The 21,334-nt window shown below is 38.5% G+C and overlaps 1 protein-coding gene across 1 annotated transcript in view; it reads left to right on the forward strand.

The window, feature by feature from the left end:
• The window catches only part of C4H12orf56 (chromosome 4 C12orf56 homolog), a 98,177-nt gene extending 80,156 nt beyond the window's left edge, over positions 1-18,021 (forward strand). Inside the window, exons 9-15 of the mRNA XM_023558434.2 lie at positions 4,064-4,170; positions 4,794-4,883; positions 10,737-10,860; positions 12,935-13,009; positions 13,290-13,364; positions 15,670-15,848; positions 17,810-18,021. Coding sequence (XP_023414202.2) covers positions 4,064-4,170; positions 4,794-4,883; positions 10,737-10,860; positions 12,935-13,009; positions 13,290-13,364; positions 15,670-15,848; positions 17,810-17,936 — 777 coding nt within the window. The 3' untranslated portion in view covers positions 17,937-18,021. The remainder of the gene's footprint in view (positions 1-4,063; positions 4,171-4,793; positions 4,884-10,736; positions 10,861-12,934; positions 13,010-13,289; positions 13,365-15,669; positions 15,849-17,809) is intronic.
• The last annotated feature ends 3,313 nt before the right edge of the window (positions 18,022-21,334 follow it).

Here is a 21,334-nt window from a genome sequence, read left to right on the forward strand (position 1 = left end):
AAACATTTATTGCATTCCTAGTGGTGCAGTGGTTAAGAGCTCAGCTGCCATCCAAAAGGTCTGCAGTTCGAATCCACCAATTGCTACTTGGAAACGCTATAGGGCAGTTCTACACTGTCCTATAGGGTCTCCATGAGTCAGAATCAACTTGACGGCAACAGAGCTTTTTTGGAAACCCTGGTGGTGTAGTTGTTAAGAGCTACATCAGCTAACCAAAAGGTCGGCAGTTCAAATCCACGAGGCACTCCTTGGAAACCCTATGGGGCAGCTCTACTCTGTCATATAGGGTCACTATGAGTTGGAATTGACTCGATAGCAATGGGTATTCTGTGTCAGATGGTGCAGGGTTGGGCAGTGTTTCTTTCTGTTGTACCTGGGGTCGTCAAAACTGACTTGACATCAACTAATAACAACATTCTGTGTCAGGCATGGGTAATAGGCAATAGAAACGCAAACATGGGTAAGGTACAGTTCCTACCCGCAAGAATTAGCATAGACATTCTCCCTTTTACTACAGTTATTGGTATATTTGCCTTATTTACCATAATGTGCTTTAAACTTCTTCAGGTTGGGCATGTGTCTTACTCATCTTTGTATTCTCCCTAATGCCTAACACAGTGCCATGCATATACCAAGTCCTTGAATCAGTTCATATTGAATTGAACAATTATTCTCTTGTGAAAAACTAACCTGATTAGAAGTCTAGGAATAAAACATTCATGTTCTGTTTTAAACTTGAAAACATCGCAGCCATTCTTTAATATAATGTCCTTAAATGGATTAAAATAGAAGAGCTGCAAATTCATTTGTCAAAATTGAAAGGCCCAAGTATATGGAGCAGGGAAATAAAGAGTACACAGTTTGTCTCCCTATTTGGGGTCCTTCCACACATTAGTGGAGTACCTCATGCATCCCTTCCCCCCACCATCCTATCAAGACCTGATAGTTTTATGTCCCCTTATAGGGTCGCTATGAGTCAGAATCAACTCGACAGCAATGGGTTTGGTTTTTTTTTCTTCCGAATCCATAATCAAAATCTGTTTTCATACTCTTCATTTACACAAAGTTGGAATAGATAACCAATAAAAGTCAACATTTTTACTTTCCTTTGGGAGCTTTTGTGTTGAAATGGTTATTGTAGCCTTAAGCTAAGGCAACGTGCTATTTTCCAACTTTCTGCTGGGTTCCCTGGAGAACATGAGTTTATATGAAGCCCTCTCAGGAGCTCATTCTGTGCTGGGGAGATAAAAGTCATCTCTACTTTTTGGTTCTTGTATAAAAGGATGGAAAAATAAATCATTTGTGTGTGTGTGTATATGTATATGTATGTTCCATTTTAAAATGAACTTTGTTGGGGTATAATTTACATATAATAAAATGCATCCATTTTTAAGGGTGCAGTTGGAAGAGTTTTGACAAATAAATACACGCATGTAACCACCACCTCAACCAAGATTTAAAATATTCCTGTTACCCCCAAGCAACCTCATGTCATTAGGCCATTGGTCCTCTCCCACCCCTGGCCTCAGGCAATTATTGACAAGCTTTCATCACTATAGATTAATTTTGCCTGTCCTAGGATTTCCTTCACAAGGAACAGTACAGTATGTCTGGCTTCTTTCAGCATGATGTTTTTGAGATTCTTTCATGTTGTTGCAGGTAGGTGAGTGATATTTTAAGAGCGAAAATTTCTCAACTATTGAGCAGGTGGGAGAAAATAACAATAATTGATATTTATTAAGCATATTTGATGTGGTAAGCACTCTCCAAATTCTTTACAGGTTCCATCTGATTTACATAATAATAATAAGATGATATTATTACCTCCATTTTAGAGTTGAAGAAACTGAGTCACAGGGAGAGTAAGTAATTTGTCAGTGTTATACAGCTAACCAGTGACAGAGCTGGGGTTTGAACTTGAAGTGCCTGGCTGCAGAGTCAGTGTGTAAAACCTATGCTAATTTATCAGGCACTGATTGTGCCCAAGCACTTCTGAGAGTGCTCAGTAAAACACTGTATACATCCTGTTCCTCCTTCTCTTCCCTGGCACCACTGGCCATCCTCTAGCTCATGCCATATCACCTAAACAAGAACATATATGTACTTGTCTAAACAGAGTCTAAGTTTTCTGTAGTAAACAAAAGTTCTGGAAAATACGTGAACAAAGAAGAATAGAAAAGAGAAGCAATTACATTTCACATTAGTAGCAACTTGCCTGATTTCATGGGCCAGTGCTTATTTTTCATGCTCAATTTATCTCATGAGACTGGATAAGAACATAAAAAAATTGTTCTCACCACTCTAAATCAATGTTTATTTTGGCAGAAATGGCAATTTATATTCCACTGTATTAACAGAGGAGCCCTGGTGGCACAGCGGTTAAGAGCTCAGCTGCTAACCAAAAGGTCAGCTGATCAAATCCACCAGCCACTCCTTGGAAACCCTCTGGGGCAGCTCTGCTTTGTCCTGTAGGGTCACTGTGAGTCAGAATTGACTCAACAGCAACAAGTTTGGTTTGATTTTGGTATATTAACAGAGGAGCCCTGGTGGCGCAGTGGTTAAGAGCTTGGCTGCTAACCAAAAAGTTGGCAGGTTGAATCCACTATCCTCTCCTTGGAAACCCTATAGGGCAGTTGTACCGTGTCCTATAAGTCAGAATCACCTCAACAGCAATAGGTTATAGTAACAGAAGTGTCGATATTGTTCTGCATCTTTTTCATAGGCTATGTGTTGTTTTTGTACTAATAAATATTTTTTAAGCTTTTCTGTCCATTATTTCATGATATCATCACAAAGAACAAACTACTTTGGAAAGGCAGGAATTATAATTGCCCCGTTGAGTATATACAGTCACGCGTCACCGAATGTCACGGTACATTCTGTGAAATAGGACGTTACATGATTTGGATGTCGTACAAACATCATATTACATACAGGCAGCCCTTGGATTATGAATGCGTTCCATTCCTAAATCTCTCTTTAAGTAGAATTTGTACATAAGTTGGAACAGTTAGGTATGGTTCATATCTAATGTCAGTCAAATGTTTGTCTTAGTATATAGTATAGATAGTATAAGCTGATCAGAAGCCTAGGAATAAAACATTTATGTTCTGCTTTAAACTTGAAAACATTGCAGCCATTCTTTAATATAATGTCCTTAAATGGATTAAAACAGAAGAGCTGCAAATTCATTTTATCAAAATTGAAAGGCCAGAGTTCTATTCTGTACCTTTCTATGCATAAAAAACATCAAAGAAACAGTTCCAGGTACACTAAAACATCTTTAACATAATAATACAGGAATTATAATAATGTTTGGATGCATGTGGCAAAGTTGCACCCATTCGTTATCACAAACCATTGTTTGTACCTCGAATTTTTAATATAATAGGCTTTACATACGAGTTTACATAAGTTGGATGTCCTTAACCTGGGGATGATAGAAAGTACAGTACAGTACATACATAAGCCAGTGACCTAGGCATTTATTATGACTATCAAGACATATGTATTATAGGTGATATATGTACTGTACCATTATACACCTGGCAGAGTAAACACTTTGTATACAAGAGGCATGAAATACACATGTTGCGTGTGGGACCATGATGTGTTTGCTATGTTTGTTTGTCCACTATGTCCCGTTTGGGATTTCTGAACTCTGTTATAACCTTGCAGGACCGTGGACGTATATGTGGTCAGATGTTGCCCAGACAGATGTTATGTGGCATGTAACTGTAATTCCAAGGTGACTAAATGACTTGCCTGAGATTATATACATACTTCTGCATGACCTCCAGTATTAATGATTGAGCTGGGCCTCTCCCAGCATCATCCCCTAGGCATTAGCTCTTGCTCTGTTTACCAGCAGAGTGGTCTCCTGGTTCTAAGTAAAAGAATGCTTTCAGTTTGGATTATGCTGTTAGTGACAGACTGTAATTCACTGCCTCCCAAATCAAAGAACAAATCATTTCTTGGTATTTTTTATTATATAAGGATAGAGAGTATTAACAGCCACATTTTTTACCTGAATTACGATTTCCTTTCCTGCTTGCTTTCACAGACCAGTGACCTTTTCTATTTCCTAGTGAACAAGCTTCATGAATACTTGCCACAGTCTAGGGATAAGAACGCTCTTCAAAATAAAAGCCAGAGGGCTGATGAGCTGGTGTAAGTACTAACTAGATAATTATAGACGTTTCTTCCCCTGGGTTGTCAAAGATAAATGGCACTGGACAAAAAATATACTGTATTAATGACTAATGGTGTTACAAGTTTTGCTTCACATAGATTTCTAAATATAGCATTTATTTTGTTCCAGTTTTAAAGGGAAGATACACAGGAAACTAATAATATTGGCCGCCACAAAGGAGAGTAAATGGGTGTTTGGAAAATTGGAGGAACAGATGTAGGAGTGACCCCTTTCACTGTATTCACTATTGCACCTTTGAAATTTTGAGCCTTGAGAATATATTATCTATTTGAAAAAAATTAAAATTATTTTTCAAGGGTAAAAAAAGTGTGTAAGTATAAAAATTGGGGGGAAATATGTGTACAAAAAATATGAAAATGACTCCTAATCTCAACATTCAGCTATGAATTCATTCAACAAATATTTCTGAGTGCTTCCTAGAGCAGGCACTCAACCAATGTTGACAATTTGATATACAGAATTTCCTTCCTATTTTTTTTTCTACATGGATATCTGGATATACTTTTATCAGGGATTAATTACAGATTCCATGGATTTGTGAGCTTCTGATGAAATCACCATGCTTCTCTTTGTTTTCTAGGGCATGCATTGAAATTACACAGACCCTGGGACTGATGTTCAGAGAAACAGAAACCGAGTCATCGCGGTTGAACACATTGGCTGCTAAGAAGTAAGGTCTTTTTGAATTTGGGACCTTGTAGTTGCAGCCCTTCAACTACTCTGTTGAGTATCTTCCCAAAACTCGCAACTCTCTAACTTCTCTGTTCTCTTTGCACCTCCTTCTGTGATAAACAGATTAATTGGCACATGCTGAGTTCTCTCTGTCACTCTGTATTATTAAGGGTACAAAGATTTTCTTTAGCATAATTTTATCTTTTTCCTAGTCTGGTGAACTTGAAAAGACCAAATGACCCATTGAAATTAAAAGCCAACAAGACTCCACTAGAATTTTCAAAAGTGCCCTTATATCCTTAAAATAGAAAAATTACAATATGAAATCAAGGGTTATAGTAACTTCATTTAATATATAATTGTGTGACCTTAGAGGATGTTTAAAGTATAGAGAAAACTGTTGTAATAAAGATACTCCAAGATATATGACCCAAAGAAAATAGAAACTGGTGTCTGTCTCATATAACTGTCTAGGGTAGGTAGTCAAGCCTTCTTCGGTAAGGTCAGCCAAGGACCTAGTTTCCTTCCCTTTTGTTGCTTTTCCATCTTCCATCATTCTCTTTAGGAGCTCTGGTGGCTCAACAGTTAAGTGCTCAGCTGCTAACTGAAAGTTGAGATTGGTGGTTCAAACTCACCCAGCGGCTCTGTGGGAGAAAGACCTGGCGATCTGCTCCCATAAAGAGTACAGTCTAGAAAACCCTATGGGGGAAGCTCTACTATGTCATGGGACTACTGTGAGTTGAAATTGACTTGATGGGCCCTAGGGGGGAAGTTCTGCTATATCACGGGGTTAGTATGAGTTGAAATTGACTTGATGGCACCTAACAACAACAACATTCTCTTTGTCCTTATGGTTGAAGCTGGCTGATCTTTATGCGTTCATTACAACCCTGTGGGAAGAGGAAAGAGAAGCAGAGGCCAAGCAAATTTCTTTTTTTTTTAAGCCAGGCATATAACATTTCTGCTCACATTCGGTAGGCGAGAACTTTAGGCACATGGCCATACCTAGCTGCAAGGGAAGCTGGAAAATGTGGTCTGTATGTGGACGGTTATGTGCCTAGTTAAACTTTGGGTGTCAGTAGGGGCACCTATTCCTAAAAGGAAGAACGAAAGAATGTTTAGCAGGGGACAATGGTATTCTTTGCCATAGAAAGTATGTTTCCATGTTTTGCATAGTAACTGCTTGACCTTGCATTTCTAGACTATGAATTATATCCTTGGGCAATTTTCTGACTTAAATCTTAAGTTTTTTTCCACCTGCATCAATTGTTTATGTAAATTCCCAGTATTAGAAAGAGGAGGAAGGATAAGGAGCATGAACTCTAAAACACTCAAATCAGAACTTTCAGTAATATTTTTCCAGGCTACTAAAGACTTTAAAAATAAATTTTAATGATAATATTCATTAACATTTCTTAAGCAACTTGGTATGTGCTAGAGACTGTGGGCATAGTATGCTTTATGGCAAGGATGGGCAAACATTTCTGTAAAGGGCCATACAGCAAATATTTTTAGCTTTGTGGGCTATACAGTTTCTGCAGCAATGCCTCAGCTCTGTTGTTTAGCACAAAAGCAGCCACAGACAATGTGTAAATGGATGAGCACAGCTGTGTTCCAATAAAACTGCTTTACAAAAACAGGCTGTGAGCTGGATTTAGCCACAGGTCATAGTTTGCTGACCTCTGCTTTATAGGAAACAAGAAAAATACAGCTATGTTATTTCCTCTATGTGCTTTTTTATGCAGTTGATAGTACTACCAATTTCTTGATCTCTAAGATGGAAATTCAAGATTATCTCTGACATTTTTGTCTTCTCCCACATGGAAATTATTGCTAAATCTTGGTACCCTTTTCCTCCACCTTTTGATCCCTATCTTTCTCTGTCCAAGTTGAAATAAACTCAGTCTATTTACTTATCTTTGTTGCATTTTAGGAAAACCTGGTGGCGTAGTGGTTAAGTGCTATGGCTGCTAACCAAAAGGTTGGCAGTTCAAATCCACCAGGCACTCCTTGGAAACTCTATGGAGCAGTTCTACTCTGTCCTATTGGATCGCTATGAGTCGGAATCAACTCGACGGTACTGGGTTTGGTTTGGTCGCATTTTAAATGTTGTTTTACCTTGGGTTCAACCATATCAGACTGATTAGCTCAAGTCTCCTCCCTGATATGACTAATTCTTTCCATGTCCTTCAATACATAAATTGCTGTTATAAAGCCTGGTTGTAATACTAATTTTTCAGCAAATTTTGATATGTAAACGGTCAAGTCATGTTACCCATAGCACTAACTAGCACAGTAAATGTCTAATATAGCTACAGAAGGTTTCTGTCGTTGAGTAACAAATTTCCACAAACTTAGAGGCTTAAATCCCTGGGTGATGCAAACAGTTAATGTGCTCAGTTGCTAACCAAAAGTTTGGAAGTTGGAATCCACCCAGATGCGCCTCAAAAGAACAACCTGGCAATTTACTTAAAAAAAAAATCAGCCATTGAAAACCCAATGGAGCACAGTGCTGCTCTGACATATGAGTCAGAATTGACTCCATGGCAACTGTTTACTGGTAGAGGCTTAAAACAACATGTACCCACTCATTTATCGACATAGGTTCCAAAGATCAGGTGAAAATCAGCAATATGTAAGAGTCGGGGATTGTGTCTTTCCCCTTCCCCGGTACTTGGCATGTCTTGGGATACACATGGTGCAGCAGGACCCCCCTTCCCCACCATTCTTCCCCTACCACCACAGAGCCTGCTGGGGTTAGGGGTAGTAGAAATAGTAGTCGGGGGGTTGAATGCCACCTTCAGAGTAGCAGGGGCCCACCATCACCTGGCTACACTCCAGCCCTCTGCACAGACCCCCATGCCTTGCCTCTCCTCCATCTTCCCTTTCTGCCAGCCCTGAGACAGGCCTCAGTGGTGGGCAGCCCCCAGGCCTGCGGGCAGGTAAGGCCATGCCATCTGGGCCCAGTGGAGGCTGCGGAGGTGGCAGAGAGGTGTCTTTGGAAGAAGAGACTTCTAAGCCCCCTGCCCAACTCCCATGGTTTGAATTCACCAGCTACTCTGCAGGAGAAGGATGTGGCAGTCTGCTTCCATAAAGATTTACAGCCTTGGAAACCCTATGGGGGCAATTTTACCCTGCTCTACAGGGTCGTTATAAGTCAGAATTGACTTCTAGGTGGTGGGTTTGGATTTTTTGATAAGTACATCTGCAAAATCCCTTCACCTTTGCCATCTAACATAACATAATCCAGGGAGTGATAGTCTGTCATATTCACAGCTCCAGCCCATACTTAAGGGGTGAGGTTCTCCTGGGTATATATACGAGGAGACAGGAATCTTGCGAACCATCATAAAATTCAGCCTACCACAACAACAGATTGATTTATGAGATTGCGAGTTTGCCCTTCAAATTCTGTGTTTCAAAGGGCATTGTAATACATTCAAAAGTCATGTGTTAGAAATTGTAACATTGTGGTTAAGAGTTTAGCTGCTAACCAAAGAGGTCAGCAGTTTGAATCCACCAGGCGCTCCTTAGAAACCCTATGGGGGCAGTTCTACTCTGTCCAATTAAGGTCACTATGAGTTGGAGTTGACTTGAAGACAATGGGGTAAGCAATGAAAGTATCAAACTGGTAATGCAATGGTTAAGTGCTCCACTGCTAACCAAAAGGTCAGAAGTTTGGACCCACCCAGGTGGCTCCACAGGAGAAAAACCTGGGGATCTGCTCCCATGAGGAGTACAGCCAAGAAAACCCTATTCTGTCACATAGGGTTGCTATGAGTTAAAAATGGACTCGACAGCATCTAACGACAACAAGCATCGGATGAATCAAACTGTTGGGACTGTTTTTAAAGTTGTGAAGTCAATTCCATAATAAGTCTCTTTTCAGGAAGAAACTACTATTTAAAATTTCATCCATCTATCATTGATTTTAAAAAATTAAGTGAGTTGGTGGAAGGGGTGGATTTCACGTTAAATTCTATTTAAGGGGGAAAAAAGAGGAAAATAATTCCCTCTTTATTATTTTCATAAGTGAAGACTCCATTAGTTGAACCCACTTAGCTTTATTCTTCTTGAGATGCGCCATAATCTTTTCATATTTTAGGAATGTCATAGTTAAATTCATATACTATCCCAGCAAGTGACCCAGAATTTAAGAATTCCTTTCCTCAGCCATTGATATATGACATTTTGAAAAGAAGCTGTTGCTGAAAACAAAGGACTATAATTAAATATAGCAGTGAGTGGAACGTCAATTCAGATCTATTATCAGGAAAAGCTTCTAAATGGAGTGCTCTGTTGACTTTGGAAGGGCTCTACAAGTCACACTGGCCGTTTTAAAATAGCCTCAAGAAAACATTATCAAATATCCTGGAGGACATACCCTACTTTTTTTCAGAAACTCACTAACTGACATGATTCTTCGTTTCCAAATCTGAGAACTAGGCTTGCTTTTTGGGTTGGAGAAAGAAGGGGAAATTGTATTTATTAGAATTTAGGTTAATTTAATCATGGTAATGATTAAAATGATGATAGAAGAATAGAAAACCTCGAAAAAAAAAAAAGAGTAGAAAGCCTCAAATAATATTACTAAAAAAGAATTATTTATAGTCTCCTTTATGCCATTATAGGGACCCCTGTGGCACACTGGTTAAAGTGCTCAGCTGCTAACCAAAAGGTTGATGGTTCGAATTCACCAACCGCTCCACAGGAGAAAGAGGTGGCAGTCTGTTTTCATAAAGATTTACAGCCTTAGAAACCCTGTGAGGCAGGTCTACTCTGTCCTGTAGGGTCGCTATGTGTCAGAATTGGCTTGACGGCAATGGGTTTGGTATTTTTTTATGGTTAAGCCATTATGACATTGAACACTAGTGACCAAAGACAAGTTGTGGAATGACATCAAGGACATCATACATGAAGAAAGCAAGAGGTCATTACAAAGACAGGAAAGAAAGAAAAGACCAAAACGGATGTCAGAGGAGACTCTGAAACTTGCTTTTGAATGCCAAGCAGCTAAACCGAGAGGAAGAAATGATGAAGTAAAAGAGCTGAACAGAAGATTTCAAAGGGCAGCTCGAGAAGGCAAGATTTAGTGGTGTTCACTGGACATAAGCCCCTGAAATGCCCTGTTAAAAAAGGGTTCTAATGTCAAATAGGAGCCCTGGTGGTGCAGTGGTTGAGAGCTTGGCTGCTAACTAAAAAGTCAGCAGTTCGAATCCACTAGCACTCCTTGGAAACCCTGTGGGGCAGTTCTATTCCATCCTATAGGGTTGCTATTAGTTGGAATATACTTGAATAAACTTGACGGCAATGCTTTTTTTTTGAAGGTCAAATAAGCTTGGGATCAAATAAGCATTTTAAGAAATACTGCATACTCTTATCTTTGTCCTGAAGATACATTTTTTTTTTTTTTAAAGCCTCTAAGAAGAGCTGTCATAAAGATTCCTGATGGACTTTGACCACAGAATCCATTTTGGCCATAATATTGCTTGGAATTAGTAATACATGGACAGCACTTTGGAAAATAGTGCTATAATTGAAGTCACCCAAATGCTCTTTAAATCTAGATTTTCTAGCTTTTCCAAGCTACGTGACTCCCCTTATTTCTTCTTAGAATAAACCTACTCTGAGCCAAAAGACTAGGAAACTATTTTACTTTAATTTAAATGTCTTATCACTAGACATTCATCTCCATGTCCAAGGGTTCAAAAATTCAGTTAAGGATGGTCTGTGATGCTTAGTATTTTTAAGCACAATTTTATTCAGTGTCAGCAAAGTTGGCTTCACTGCTTGCCCCCCCAACCCCCCCCCCCAGAATTTACTCATTAATTGTCTTTTATTTATTTTTCAGGGGAACACTATTTAATCTTTTGGTAATTTTAATTAGTGAGCCTCAGATTCCAAAATCTTGTCCTGTGTTTGATATCCAGTTGGTGGCTGATTCAACTTTAGTTGAGATGTCTTTTGATGCTGAGGTGAGATGAGAATTTTTGGGGTGGACTAAGTATAATATGTAGGAGCCCTGGCTTCTTTTATTTTAATGTGGACCATGACATTGTAGAATATACAAGTATTCTACATTAAATCAAAGAGTACATGTTTTGTCAAAGACCTCAAAACTTAGATAACTATTCTGTCAATATTTACATAGTCCAAGGCATACTGTATATGCTAGAAATATTTAACATTATAAATTAGATAAAAGTTTATCTCTAATTACAGAATTATTTATGTATATATAGTTCTGCAGTAGGACTCCTATGGGTAAAAAAAGCACCATCCTTAGAGATTTTGCCTTAGTTTACCTTTGGAAGCCATCCCTCAACCTGTCTGAGCAGTGCAAACTCTTGGAGAGAGTTATACTTGTTTTTCTAAGGTTGTATCAAAACCATAGAAATGTCAAGCTGCCTGAAAAGCACGTATTCTGAGAGAACAAATCAGCTTGTTGTTAGTTCAGCCAGGCCAACACAGAATTTAAAAAAATAGGATGAGGCATGATTTGATAGTTCTTGAACATACCATCAGAGTATGTTTTAGAAAGCTCTTACATTCACTAACTCAATAAATATTTATTAAGTATCTATTTTGAGCTAAACAGTGTGCTTTGCAGTGGGATACAAATGGTATACAAAATCAATATAATCTTTGCCCTTATTAGTTTATGGTCTGGTGGGAGAGATAGTCATTAGTCAGATACACCCAGGAACGTATAATTACTGACTATATAATGGGACTTCTATGACAATACTTTCAGTAGTGGAGCAAGTGGATTAGAGATTAAAGAGTGGGATGGAAGCAAGGCTCAGACAGGCAGAGCCGTTAAGAAGCTAGTGTGATAGTCCAGGTAAGAGATGATATGGGCCAGAAGGAAGCCTTCTTTGACCCCCAAATGAGACTAGCCCTCCTTTCTAGAGGTTTCTTAACCTCCTGTGGTTTTCTTTCATATGCCTTGTTTCAGTGTGTAACTACAAATATATTTATTTGATTATTAGATTGATGTCTATCCTTCAACTAGATTGTGTATTCCATGAGGGCAGGACCATGTGTGTATTGTTCTTCATTGTATCCCTAACACCTACCCCAGTGTCTGATGCATATTTGTTGAATAAATAAATGAAGGAAAAAAAAAAAAAAGGGATGACAGTTGTAAAGAGGATAGATTCCAGAAATTTTTAGGAAATTGAGTTGATAGGTTGATGTAAAGATAAAGAATAGTAAAGATCAGAAGATGACTTTTAGATCCTGGCCTGGGAGTCAGATAAGAATTGCAGGAAGAAGAGAGGGGAAATAACAAACTTGGTTTGGGATTTGTTAAATTTTCATGTGAAAATGTCAAATGGTGACAGGATGGAGAGGTATGGGTTTCATGCTGATCTGTTGTACCTGGGGTATTAGTGCTATCATGAGCAGACAATATAAGTTTTTGATTCCAAGGCCTAATAGAGTAGGCAATTTTAAACTAGAGCTCTTCCTTGCAAACAAGATTGTCTGGTAGAATGTGTTGGTCTGCGGCATGACCATAGATAAGTTCTATGCTCATGTGGTCTATGGGGCAGAAGACAGCCTCATCAACTGTTTGGAGAGCTCTTGAAAGTAATAGAATGTCTTTAAGCCTTAGATTTTCCATGCTGGAGAAAGATTTTTGGTTCAAGTTGGGGATAGTCTAATTCCCCTCAAAGAATCCTAGATGACTAGAAAGGGAGCATTTTCTCCCACCTCAATTCTGGACAGCGTATTTCTACATTTTTTTAAAGGAAGAAGGATTGATATATGGAATGATTTAGCAAATTGGGTATGCATTTTTTGTGTGTGGGCCATTTTATCTCCTTTCCCTGACCCAATTCTTGACCAGTATTAAACATTTAGTCTTTTTTACGAAAGCCACTTTCTTGAGAATGACTGAACCAAATGGAACAGGAAGATTGTCCACACTACTTATATTTTCAGTTAATCAGATATTCTTTTATAAGTACCTAAAGGGAACCAAGAGAAATTACCATTTTCTGGTGCTGCCTCTGATATTACGTCGATTATTCTCTAAAATTCTAGTTACAGAAGCTTATCCTGGAGTACACAGATACAGCTACAGCACTTTTATATGAGATACTTCTTGTCTTTCAGCAGGTACAGTATATACTTATTATTATACATTGTATGATTATTACATATATATGATATATATGTATATCATATGATTAATAATATACCAAAAATGCTTAGATTAGAGCTGGTCTCCAAAACTAATTAACTTACATGATGCTACTTTTACTCTTAAAGTGCTCATCTATTCCAAAATACTTATTTTGAAGATTTACTAATCAGGATAAAAATGTATTTAAAAATGAATATTGACTATAACTTGAATTTCATGAATATAACTTGTTTATTTCCTTGAGTCTTTTAGGGAAATCTTGGATTGGGATCAACAAAATTTGCCATTAGTTGGATGATGTCGTTTCTACAAAGCCGCCCTCCCATAGTAAGTATTAGGGGTAAAAACAAACTTACCATTCAAAGCTAATTAAGAAGATGTTCTGCTCAATGAATGAAACATAAATTTTCTCTATGAAATAGTCTAATTTATAAAACAGAACAAAAATGTAAATTGACAATTATATTATTTAATTACAATAAAATGTTTTTACATTTGGAGCCTAAATGTTTAAGATACTGAGATGGTCTTTATTTCATGAAAATTCTAAACTATATGTAGAAAACAGTATATTAAATTATTGGCTATATAAGTACATAAAAAAAGATTAAAATTTAAGTTAAACAGATCTCCATTGGCAGAAGTATGAATATAACACTTGGGATAATCTGTGAACTTCTGTCCTGGTGGCCATCATTTTAGCCCATACTATTTCCATCTCTCTCCTCGACGCTAGAATTCCCTGTGACATATGTTTATGAAACGCTTGTCAGTAGCACATCCAACTGCCTTATACAGAGATAGAGACTATGAACTTGGCTTCTTTAACAGCACAGAAACCTCAGCCAGTCTCAGGTCCACTTCAGAGAGTCTCATAAGGTTATAGTCAACAGCAACAGAAGATCATGTGTTAAGATGTAAGACCCCTACTTTTTCTGTACAGTGGTTGCAGACCCTATCATATGATGTGTGAAAATCCGGGGTCCTACGAACTCTAAGCAACAAGAAAGTTTCTTTATCAACCTCTAGGGTTGGTTCAAGGAGCTCTGATAGCACAATGGTTAAACGCTTGGCTGTTAACTGAAATGTTGGCAGTTTGAATCCACCAGCCACTCCTCAGGAGAAAAGATCTAGCATTCTCCTCCAGTAAAGATTACAGTTTAGGAAACTCTATGGTACAGTTCTAGTCTGTCCTGTAGAGACACTATGAATCATAATCGAGTCGACGGCACACAACAAAATCAGGGTTGGTTCACCCAACCTGGATGTTTATCAGGATGAAGGATGGCAGAAGGCTGATTTGGAATCTCTGGATCACTAACACTGTTGAAAGATTCAATATTAACTCAGTTCTAAAGGGACTGGGTAGAAACAGGCCATGTGAGAGAATTTTGCATGCAATTGATCATTGAATGCACCTGATTGTCAGTCAGCTCTGATTGATTATCACAGTTGGTTAGAGCTAGGTGCTAAGAAGAATTTAATCCCCAAATGAGCTAATTAGCATTGCTTTGTTCCACTGCCCCCGACTATCTAAACTCAATCTGTGTTTACCAGCCATGAAGTTTAGTCAATGTATATAAACAGATCTGGAAAAAAAACCACTTCGAACCGCATGTCCTACCTATGAAGGGCCATAACAACATCTTTTAATAGAAAAGGCAATGCATTTTTTGCTACTAATTTAATGGGGTGCAAGGTGGCCTGCTGGTTAGAACTTGAAAGAGCCCCAGCATTCCTGTTTTTCACACTAGCCAAGAAGTGGCATAGACCTACATTATGGTCCCAGTAAACCCAAACCCAGTGCCATCAAGTCGATTCCGACTCATTAGTTTGAAAATGGAAAAAATAAATACAAGAAGGACTTCTGCAATCCATTGTTCTTCATTTTTATTATTTGGTTCCATTGTAAATGCTTTTTTTGTGAGAAGGGGGCACCCAATAACTTCACATCATTATTGCTTTTTCCATTTTAATTTCTCCCTGAGAAACCACATGGAAAGTGCTCTTGATGAAAACCCCAGCTAACAGTGACATCAGTTGCTTATGTCAGGCCTGATTTTCTTTGCCTTCTCCGAGTAGTGTTTCTCAAGGTATGGTCCAGGGAACCAACTCATCAAAATTATTAGGTAAATATCTGGAGGGTAGAGCCTAGGATTCTGCATTTTTAGTAGGCTTCCTAGGTGATTCTTAAAAAAAAAAAAACAAAACAGTGCTGGTGATTCTTAATTCTTAGGCATACTAAAATTTGAGACCCACAGCCTGTAGGAACCCTGTGGGCCATTTGTTCTCACAGGAAGAAGAAAAACCGTCTTTCCCACTGGGGAGGCTGTAGACCTTTCTGAGCTTACACTCTGTCCCTACTCCTGCTTCTAATGTTCTCCTTCCACTTTTGGAGCCAAGCTTCCCTGAAAGTCAGTGCTAGTCCTGACTCTGCTTGTAGAGGGGCAGTTGGTAGACCCAGCTGGTCTATGTTCTCGTGCTGAGCAGCATTCAGATGAGAAATAGTACAAGGGCATTGGTGGAAGGGCAGCGAGGACTTGAGCCTAGATTAGTAGTTGAGGCCTCAGCTGAAATAGGTGCACTTATAGGTGACGTGCAGCTTTCATGTACTTGCATTTTCCTCGTCTAGATTACCTTTGTGGCCAACATTGTGAAACGAGTGGTGAAGGGACTTTCAGCTTCATTTCAGCTGCTAAGTCCCTGCCAAGTAGTTCTGTTGTACCAGCAGTTTTACATCCTCAAGAGCTGCCTGCAGTACAGCAAGACTCTAGCTGAGTATATTAGGAATGACTACAGAGAAGAATTCAGGTAAGAAAAAGCTCAGAATCTAATCTGCAACAAAACACTCATTTTCTGATTTTCATTCAAAACTACAACATAGTCCAATATTTAGGAGACTAAGTGATTATGATAAATTCTATTTTTGTTTTTAATAATGTTTCACTTTGATCTGAGGTGGGGTAGGATTTGGGGGAGCTCTAAGAACCACTGCCATCTGAAGTATATTTCCAGGCCAGAAAGGGTGAGTGAAACATAAAACTCTCTTTGAAGAACTGTTTCTTGCTTATTGTCTTTATTGCAGCCAACTTCTTACAAAAGTAGTAATGATTTTAACTTGCTGTGAGTAATTAAGAGAAACAAATCCTACTGAAAGGGATGATAAATTATGGGTTGTGAATTCAACAGAGTCACTGGAAAGAAACAATTGATAAAAGAGGGACAATTAATGAACATGATTATTAGTTTTTGTTTCATTTATCCCTTTCTTACTCTCAGTAACAGAACAGTAATAAAAAGCAGTAGCAAGCATTTGTGTCATCAGCCAGCCTGTTCTTCTGCACCTCAGGAGCTCCTACTTCTATTTATAGCCTGGAAAAGCCAAGTACACTTAGCCACAAAACTCTGCATTAGCACCTACTAAGGAAAAAAAACAAGGAGCCCTGGTGGCACAGTGGTTAAGCACTTGACTGCTAACCAAAAGGTCGGTGACTCAAACCTACAAGCGGCTCTGCAGGAGAAAGATGTGGCAGTCGGCTTCCGTAAAGATTAAACCAAAAAACGCATTGCTGTTAAGTCAATTCCGACTCATATCGACCCTGTAGGGCAGCCTTGGAAACCCTATGAAGCAGTTCTCTACTCTGTCCTACAGTGTCGTTATGAGTCAGAATCGACCTGATGGCAATGAGTAAGAAAAAAAAAAAAGTGTCTGATTTAAAATGAAAAGGGTGCAATAGTCATAGCTTTGTCACTAGCTTGGATGCAGACATAAAAGGATGTGGAGACATTCATTGTGGCCTTAGACTGGTCTTTTAAAAATTTTAAGCTTGATTTGTAGACCCTGTTTTTCCTCTATGTAGTTTTATACCATAGGTTCTATTCCAGTTCCCATAAAAGGATTTTATTTGGTGTATTCTGAGTTGGTCCTCGTAACCCAATTTTTTTTTCCCACCTCCTTGCCTTTTTTTTTTTTAATGAGGTAAAATTCACATAAAATTCATCATTTTAGCCATTTTAAAGTATAAAATTCAGTGGCTTTTAGTACATCACACTGTTACATAACCATTTCCACTATCCAATTTCAGAACATTTTCATCACCCCAAAAAAGAAACCCTGTACCCAGTAAGCAGTCACTCCCCATCCCCTATCCCTCAGCCCCTGGTAACCACTAATCTATTTTCTGTCTCTATGGATTTACCTATTCTGCACAGTATATTTCATATAAATGGAAGCATTCAATATGTGGCCTTTTGTGTCTGGCTTCTTTCAGTTAGCATACTATTTCCAAGGTTCATCCATTTTGTAGCATGTATTACACAACTCAATTTTAAAAAATTAGTTATAATTATAACACAGTATGAAAAAGGTAACCAATATCACTGAACGGTTTGTACAGAAATTGTTAAATGGGGCATGTACTGTTTAGTTTGCTGCTGTCTCCAACCCTATTACTTAGTACTACCCTACCTCACTAATTTATGTTACCTGTGGGCATTTCGTTTGTGATCATTGTTTTAAACTAGTAATTTTCAACTTGCTGTGCATTAGAAATTTACTTCCTTTGCTAAAGTGCAGTGCCTCAGTGAGCTGAAAGGCACACTTAATAGAAACGTTCTAGGTCACAAATGGGGGAGCTGAAAATGCTGGCTGAGTCTTACAGTTTAGAATCTCATACTCAACAACACTATTCCAGTGAGTATGAACATATTGATGTGGCCAATGAGAAAATTCTTGTTTTTAAAACTATTTTGTTTCTTTTTATGACTTGCAGGTACTTTATTCATATACCGGCCTTGGAAAAGAGGCTCCCGTTGTGTTACCCCATTACCCAACCTACTACTCAACTTATTCATGAAGTTCTGAACTTGGTTGAAGAGAAACAATGTGTAAAATGTTAAAACAGTATATAAATTGTTAATCAGAAGTCAATACTATGAGAAACAGATATTTTTTATTTATAAAAAATCTGCTAATATCTTCCTATCCCTGCATCCTATAAACATTTTGTGTTCCACCAATACCTCTCTAAAAGAAGTCTTTAGAGTTACCTGCTACAAGCAAAATGCTCTGTATACATTGTGACATACATAAAGTGGTGCTAAAAACTAGTATTTCTACAGAAAAAAAAGTGTCTTTCTAAAGACATTAAAACTATAAAGGGACCAGAAGCCCATGGGGAGCAAATGCAGAAAAATGTAACCTGATGAGTTGTGTTGGTGCAATAATGGCGAGTGGCTTGGAGCCACTGAAGCATTCAAAGATAAATTGTTGTGGGGGGTATAAACTACAGAGTGATCATTAGAGAAATGCTGAACGATAGGATGACACCCTTCTTCTCCACCTGCAAAAATCCTAGTGACATAATCATGGAAGATAAGTGAAAGAATACTGACATAACTATGAGAAATATCTCATTCTTATTTATCACAGGGAGAGATGCTTGGATTTTCTTCAACAAAATTAAATGCATTCTGCCACTCTATTTTAGTTACACGTGGGCTAATCTGAGCAGTCTCACAGAATCTATGTGAAAGAGAAATTGCCCATGAGTAATTATGGTTCTTCCGCAATCATGAAAAAAAAGGCATTAAAAAAAAAAAGTGTTCATTGTATCTTATGGCAGTAACTAATTTAATCCAACAAATACTTTACTTTGGTATCACTGTGAACTACTCAGTTTTGGATTTCTAAGAACCTAGGAACTAGACAGCTCAACAGGGTCATGTCAATTTACCAGAGAAAAATTCTCCTTCAAGAAAGAGCTCCCAAGGCAGATTTGCTGTGCTGTACAGTTGAGAGAGAAACTCACAATTTCTGGTTCTTGTTGAGCCATTGCTCAGTTGTTTGACTTCAAGCAAGTCAGATCCTCTTTCTGGGTCTCATCTGTCATGTGAAGCAGTGGGACTAAATGTTCTTCAACTTTTCTTCCAGCTGTAAGGTTGTCTGCCTGTGACATGCTACTCCTCAACACTCTGCAATGGGGCAATCCATTCCTCTGCTATCCTAGCTCAGTGAATGATTTCAAACAACCCTGCTTTTTTAGACCAAGGCTTTCCCAGTTTCAGCTGCCACCAATATCACTCCACAAAGTGTCCAAGTCTTCTCCACGATCACTCATCAATAGTCCAAGTCTTCCATCCTTCCCTTTGTGGGTAGAAAGGGAGCAAACTGGTGTTTGTGAGTGTCTTGAGCTGACAGATGGGGGATTATTCACAGAAGATGGTCAATCAGAGGGAGTATGAAAAGATTCTTGGGACACAGGCAAGCATCCCTTCTAACTGGGCAAATGATGGGCAGTGGGCTGACTACTGATCAGTGGTGGAACCCACAGGATGACAATGAAAAGATGAACTCATTTCTGCCTCAGCTTCTCAGGAGTACTCTGGCTCTGGGTTAATAGCAATGCAGGTTCTGGAGGAGGTTTGGGAGAAGGGAAAAACCAGACATTCGTGCTTTGAAGGGTTATCATGCCACAATTATTTTCTCTTGCTGTGTACTTTTTGGATTGCTGTCAAGGGCAAGAAAATTACTAAATAACCCACCTGTATTAGTCATTAGGGAAATCCTGGTGGCGTAGTGGTTAAGTGCTATGGCTGCAAACCAAAGGGTTGGCAGTTCAAATCTGCCAGGGGCTCCTTGGAAACTCTATGGGGCAGTTGTATTCTGTCCTATAGGGTCGCCATGAGTTGGAATCAACTCGACGGCACTGGGTTTGGTTGGTTTTTGGATTAGTTATTGGAGCCCTGGTGGCACAGTGGTTAAGAGCTCAGGCTGCTAACCAAAAGGTTGGCAGTTTGAATCCACCAGCCACTTCCTGGAAACCCTATGGGGCAGTTCTACCCTGTCCTGTAGGGTTGCTATGAGTTGGAATCAGCTGAACGGCAACCAGTTTTTGGTATTCGTCATTAGATTGACTAAATATTGACCTCAACCACCAAAGAATAATTATTTTTCAGGAAATCTAATTGTAGAAAAATTTGAATATAAAAATCACATAAATAACTTTTTAAGAATACAAAGGATCACAAAAAGGCGAGCACATATAGCCACTTTTCAGGCCAGGTTTAAGATTATAGACTCTTTGACCACCTTTACAATACAAGCATCATATTGCTATCCCCTACCCCCATTAAGAGTTTACAATGCCTGGTACATCAAACCAAACCCTGTTGCCCTTGAGTTGATTTCGACTCAGGGCAACTTCATTGTCAAAGCTTAGTGACATGCTACAACCTGTGGCATTATATTTTCTTTTTATGACTTTAGAACCACTTGTTTTGAATTTAATATATTTGCAGAATAGAGAAGTTCAGTTCATAAATATGGAAGAGAAACTGGACATTTCTTGACACGGTGAATTTGCTGGAAATTTTTGACCAGTCCTTAATAGTGTTAACCCATCATCTAACTTCTCTTTGTTCTTGTATTTACTTCTAAAATCCCATACAGGCTTGTAAAATCAACTTGGATTTGGCTCTCTATACTATAGAGGGAGACAGTCAGCAATTCTTCCCCCTCCAATCTGACCAAGCACTTCTGTGTCTGTTTAGCTGTGTCTTTTGGATCTGAAGCTTTTCTCGTTTGTAGGAAGGCAGCATGACTCCTTGGCTAGAAATCTGGGGAGTGTAACTTTCTGGATAAGAGTCCAGATGCTGTGCCAGAAAGACACCGTTTTGAATCCTGCCTGCCTACTTGTCAGATATTTGCAGGTAACACAACCTCTTTCAGAGCCTCAGTTTTATCAATTATAAGGTAATAAAAAGCCTACCTTAAAGAGTTGTTATGAATATTAATTATATATAAACATCTAGTTCTGTGTCTAGTCTGTATTAGGATGAACCCTATAGCATAGCCATTTTCAAGTCCAAAATTGACAGTATCAGCAATTTTGTATGATTCAACGAAACAGAAGCCCGTTAGTAAATGATAGTTATCTCAACAGAAACATGAACTTTCACAGCAACCTGATATTTTAAATATATATCATTTATTCTGATTTCCCATATAGTATAAAAAAAAAATAGCATGGCTTATTCCTATACACATTTGGATAAACCATAAGTCAAATCACATAGTTTAATCACAAATTTTTTAGTGAGTATATCATACTTAAACACGTTCAAATGGAATTCTTTTTACTTTTGTGATTGCATCCCTCCACCCTCATTAAAAATCTTTTCTTCCACCAATCGTTTAAGTAACTGGTACTCCATTTACTGAACTGCTCAGAATAGAAACCTGGAGGACCTCTGTGTCTTTTCATTCTCCACATGCAATCTATCAGCAATGCTTATTG

The sequence above is a fragment of the Loxodonta africana genome, chromosome 4, assembly GCF_030014295.1.
Source record: "Loxodonta africana isolate mLoxAfr1 chromosome 4, mLoxAfr1.hap2, whole genome shotgun sequence".
Lineage (NCBI taxonomy): Eukaryota > Metazoa > Chordata > Mammalia > Proboscidea > Elephantidae > Loxodonta > Loxodonta africana.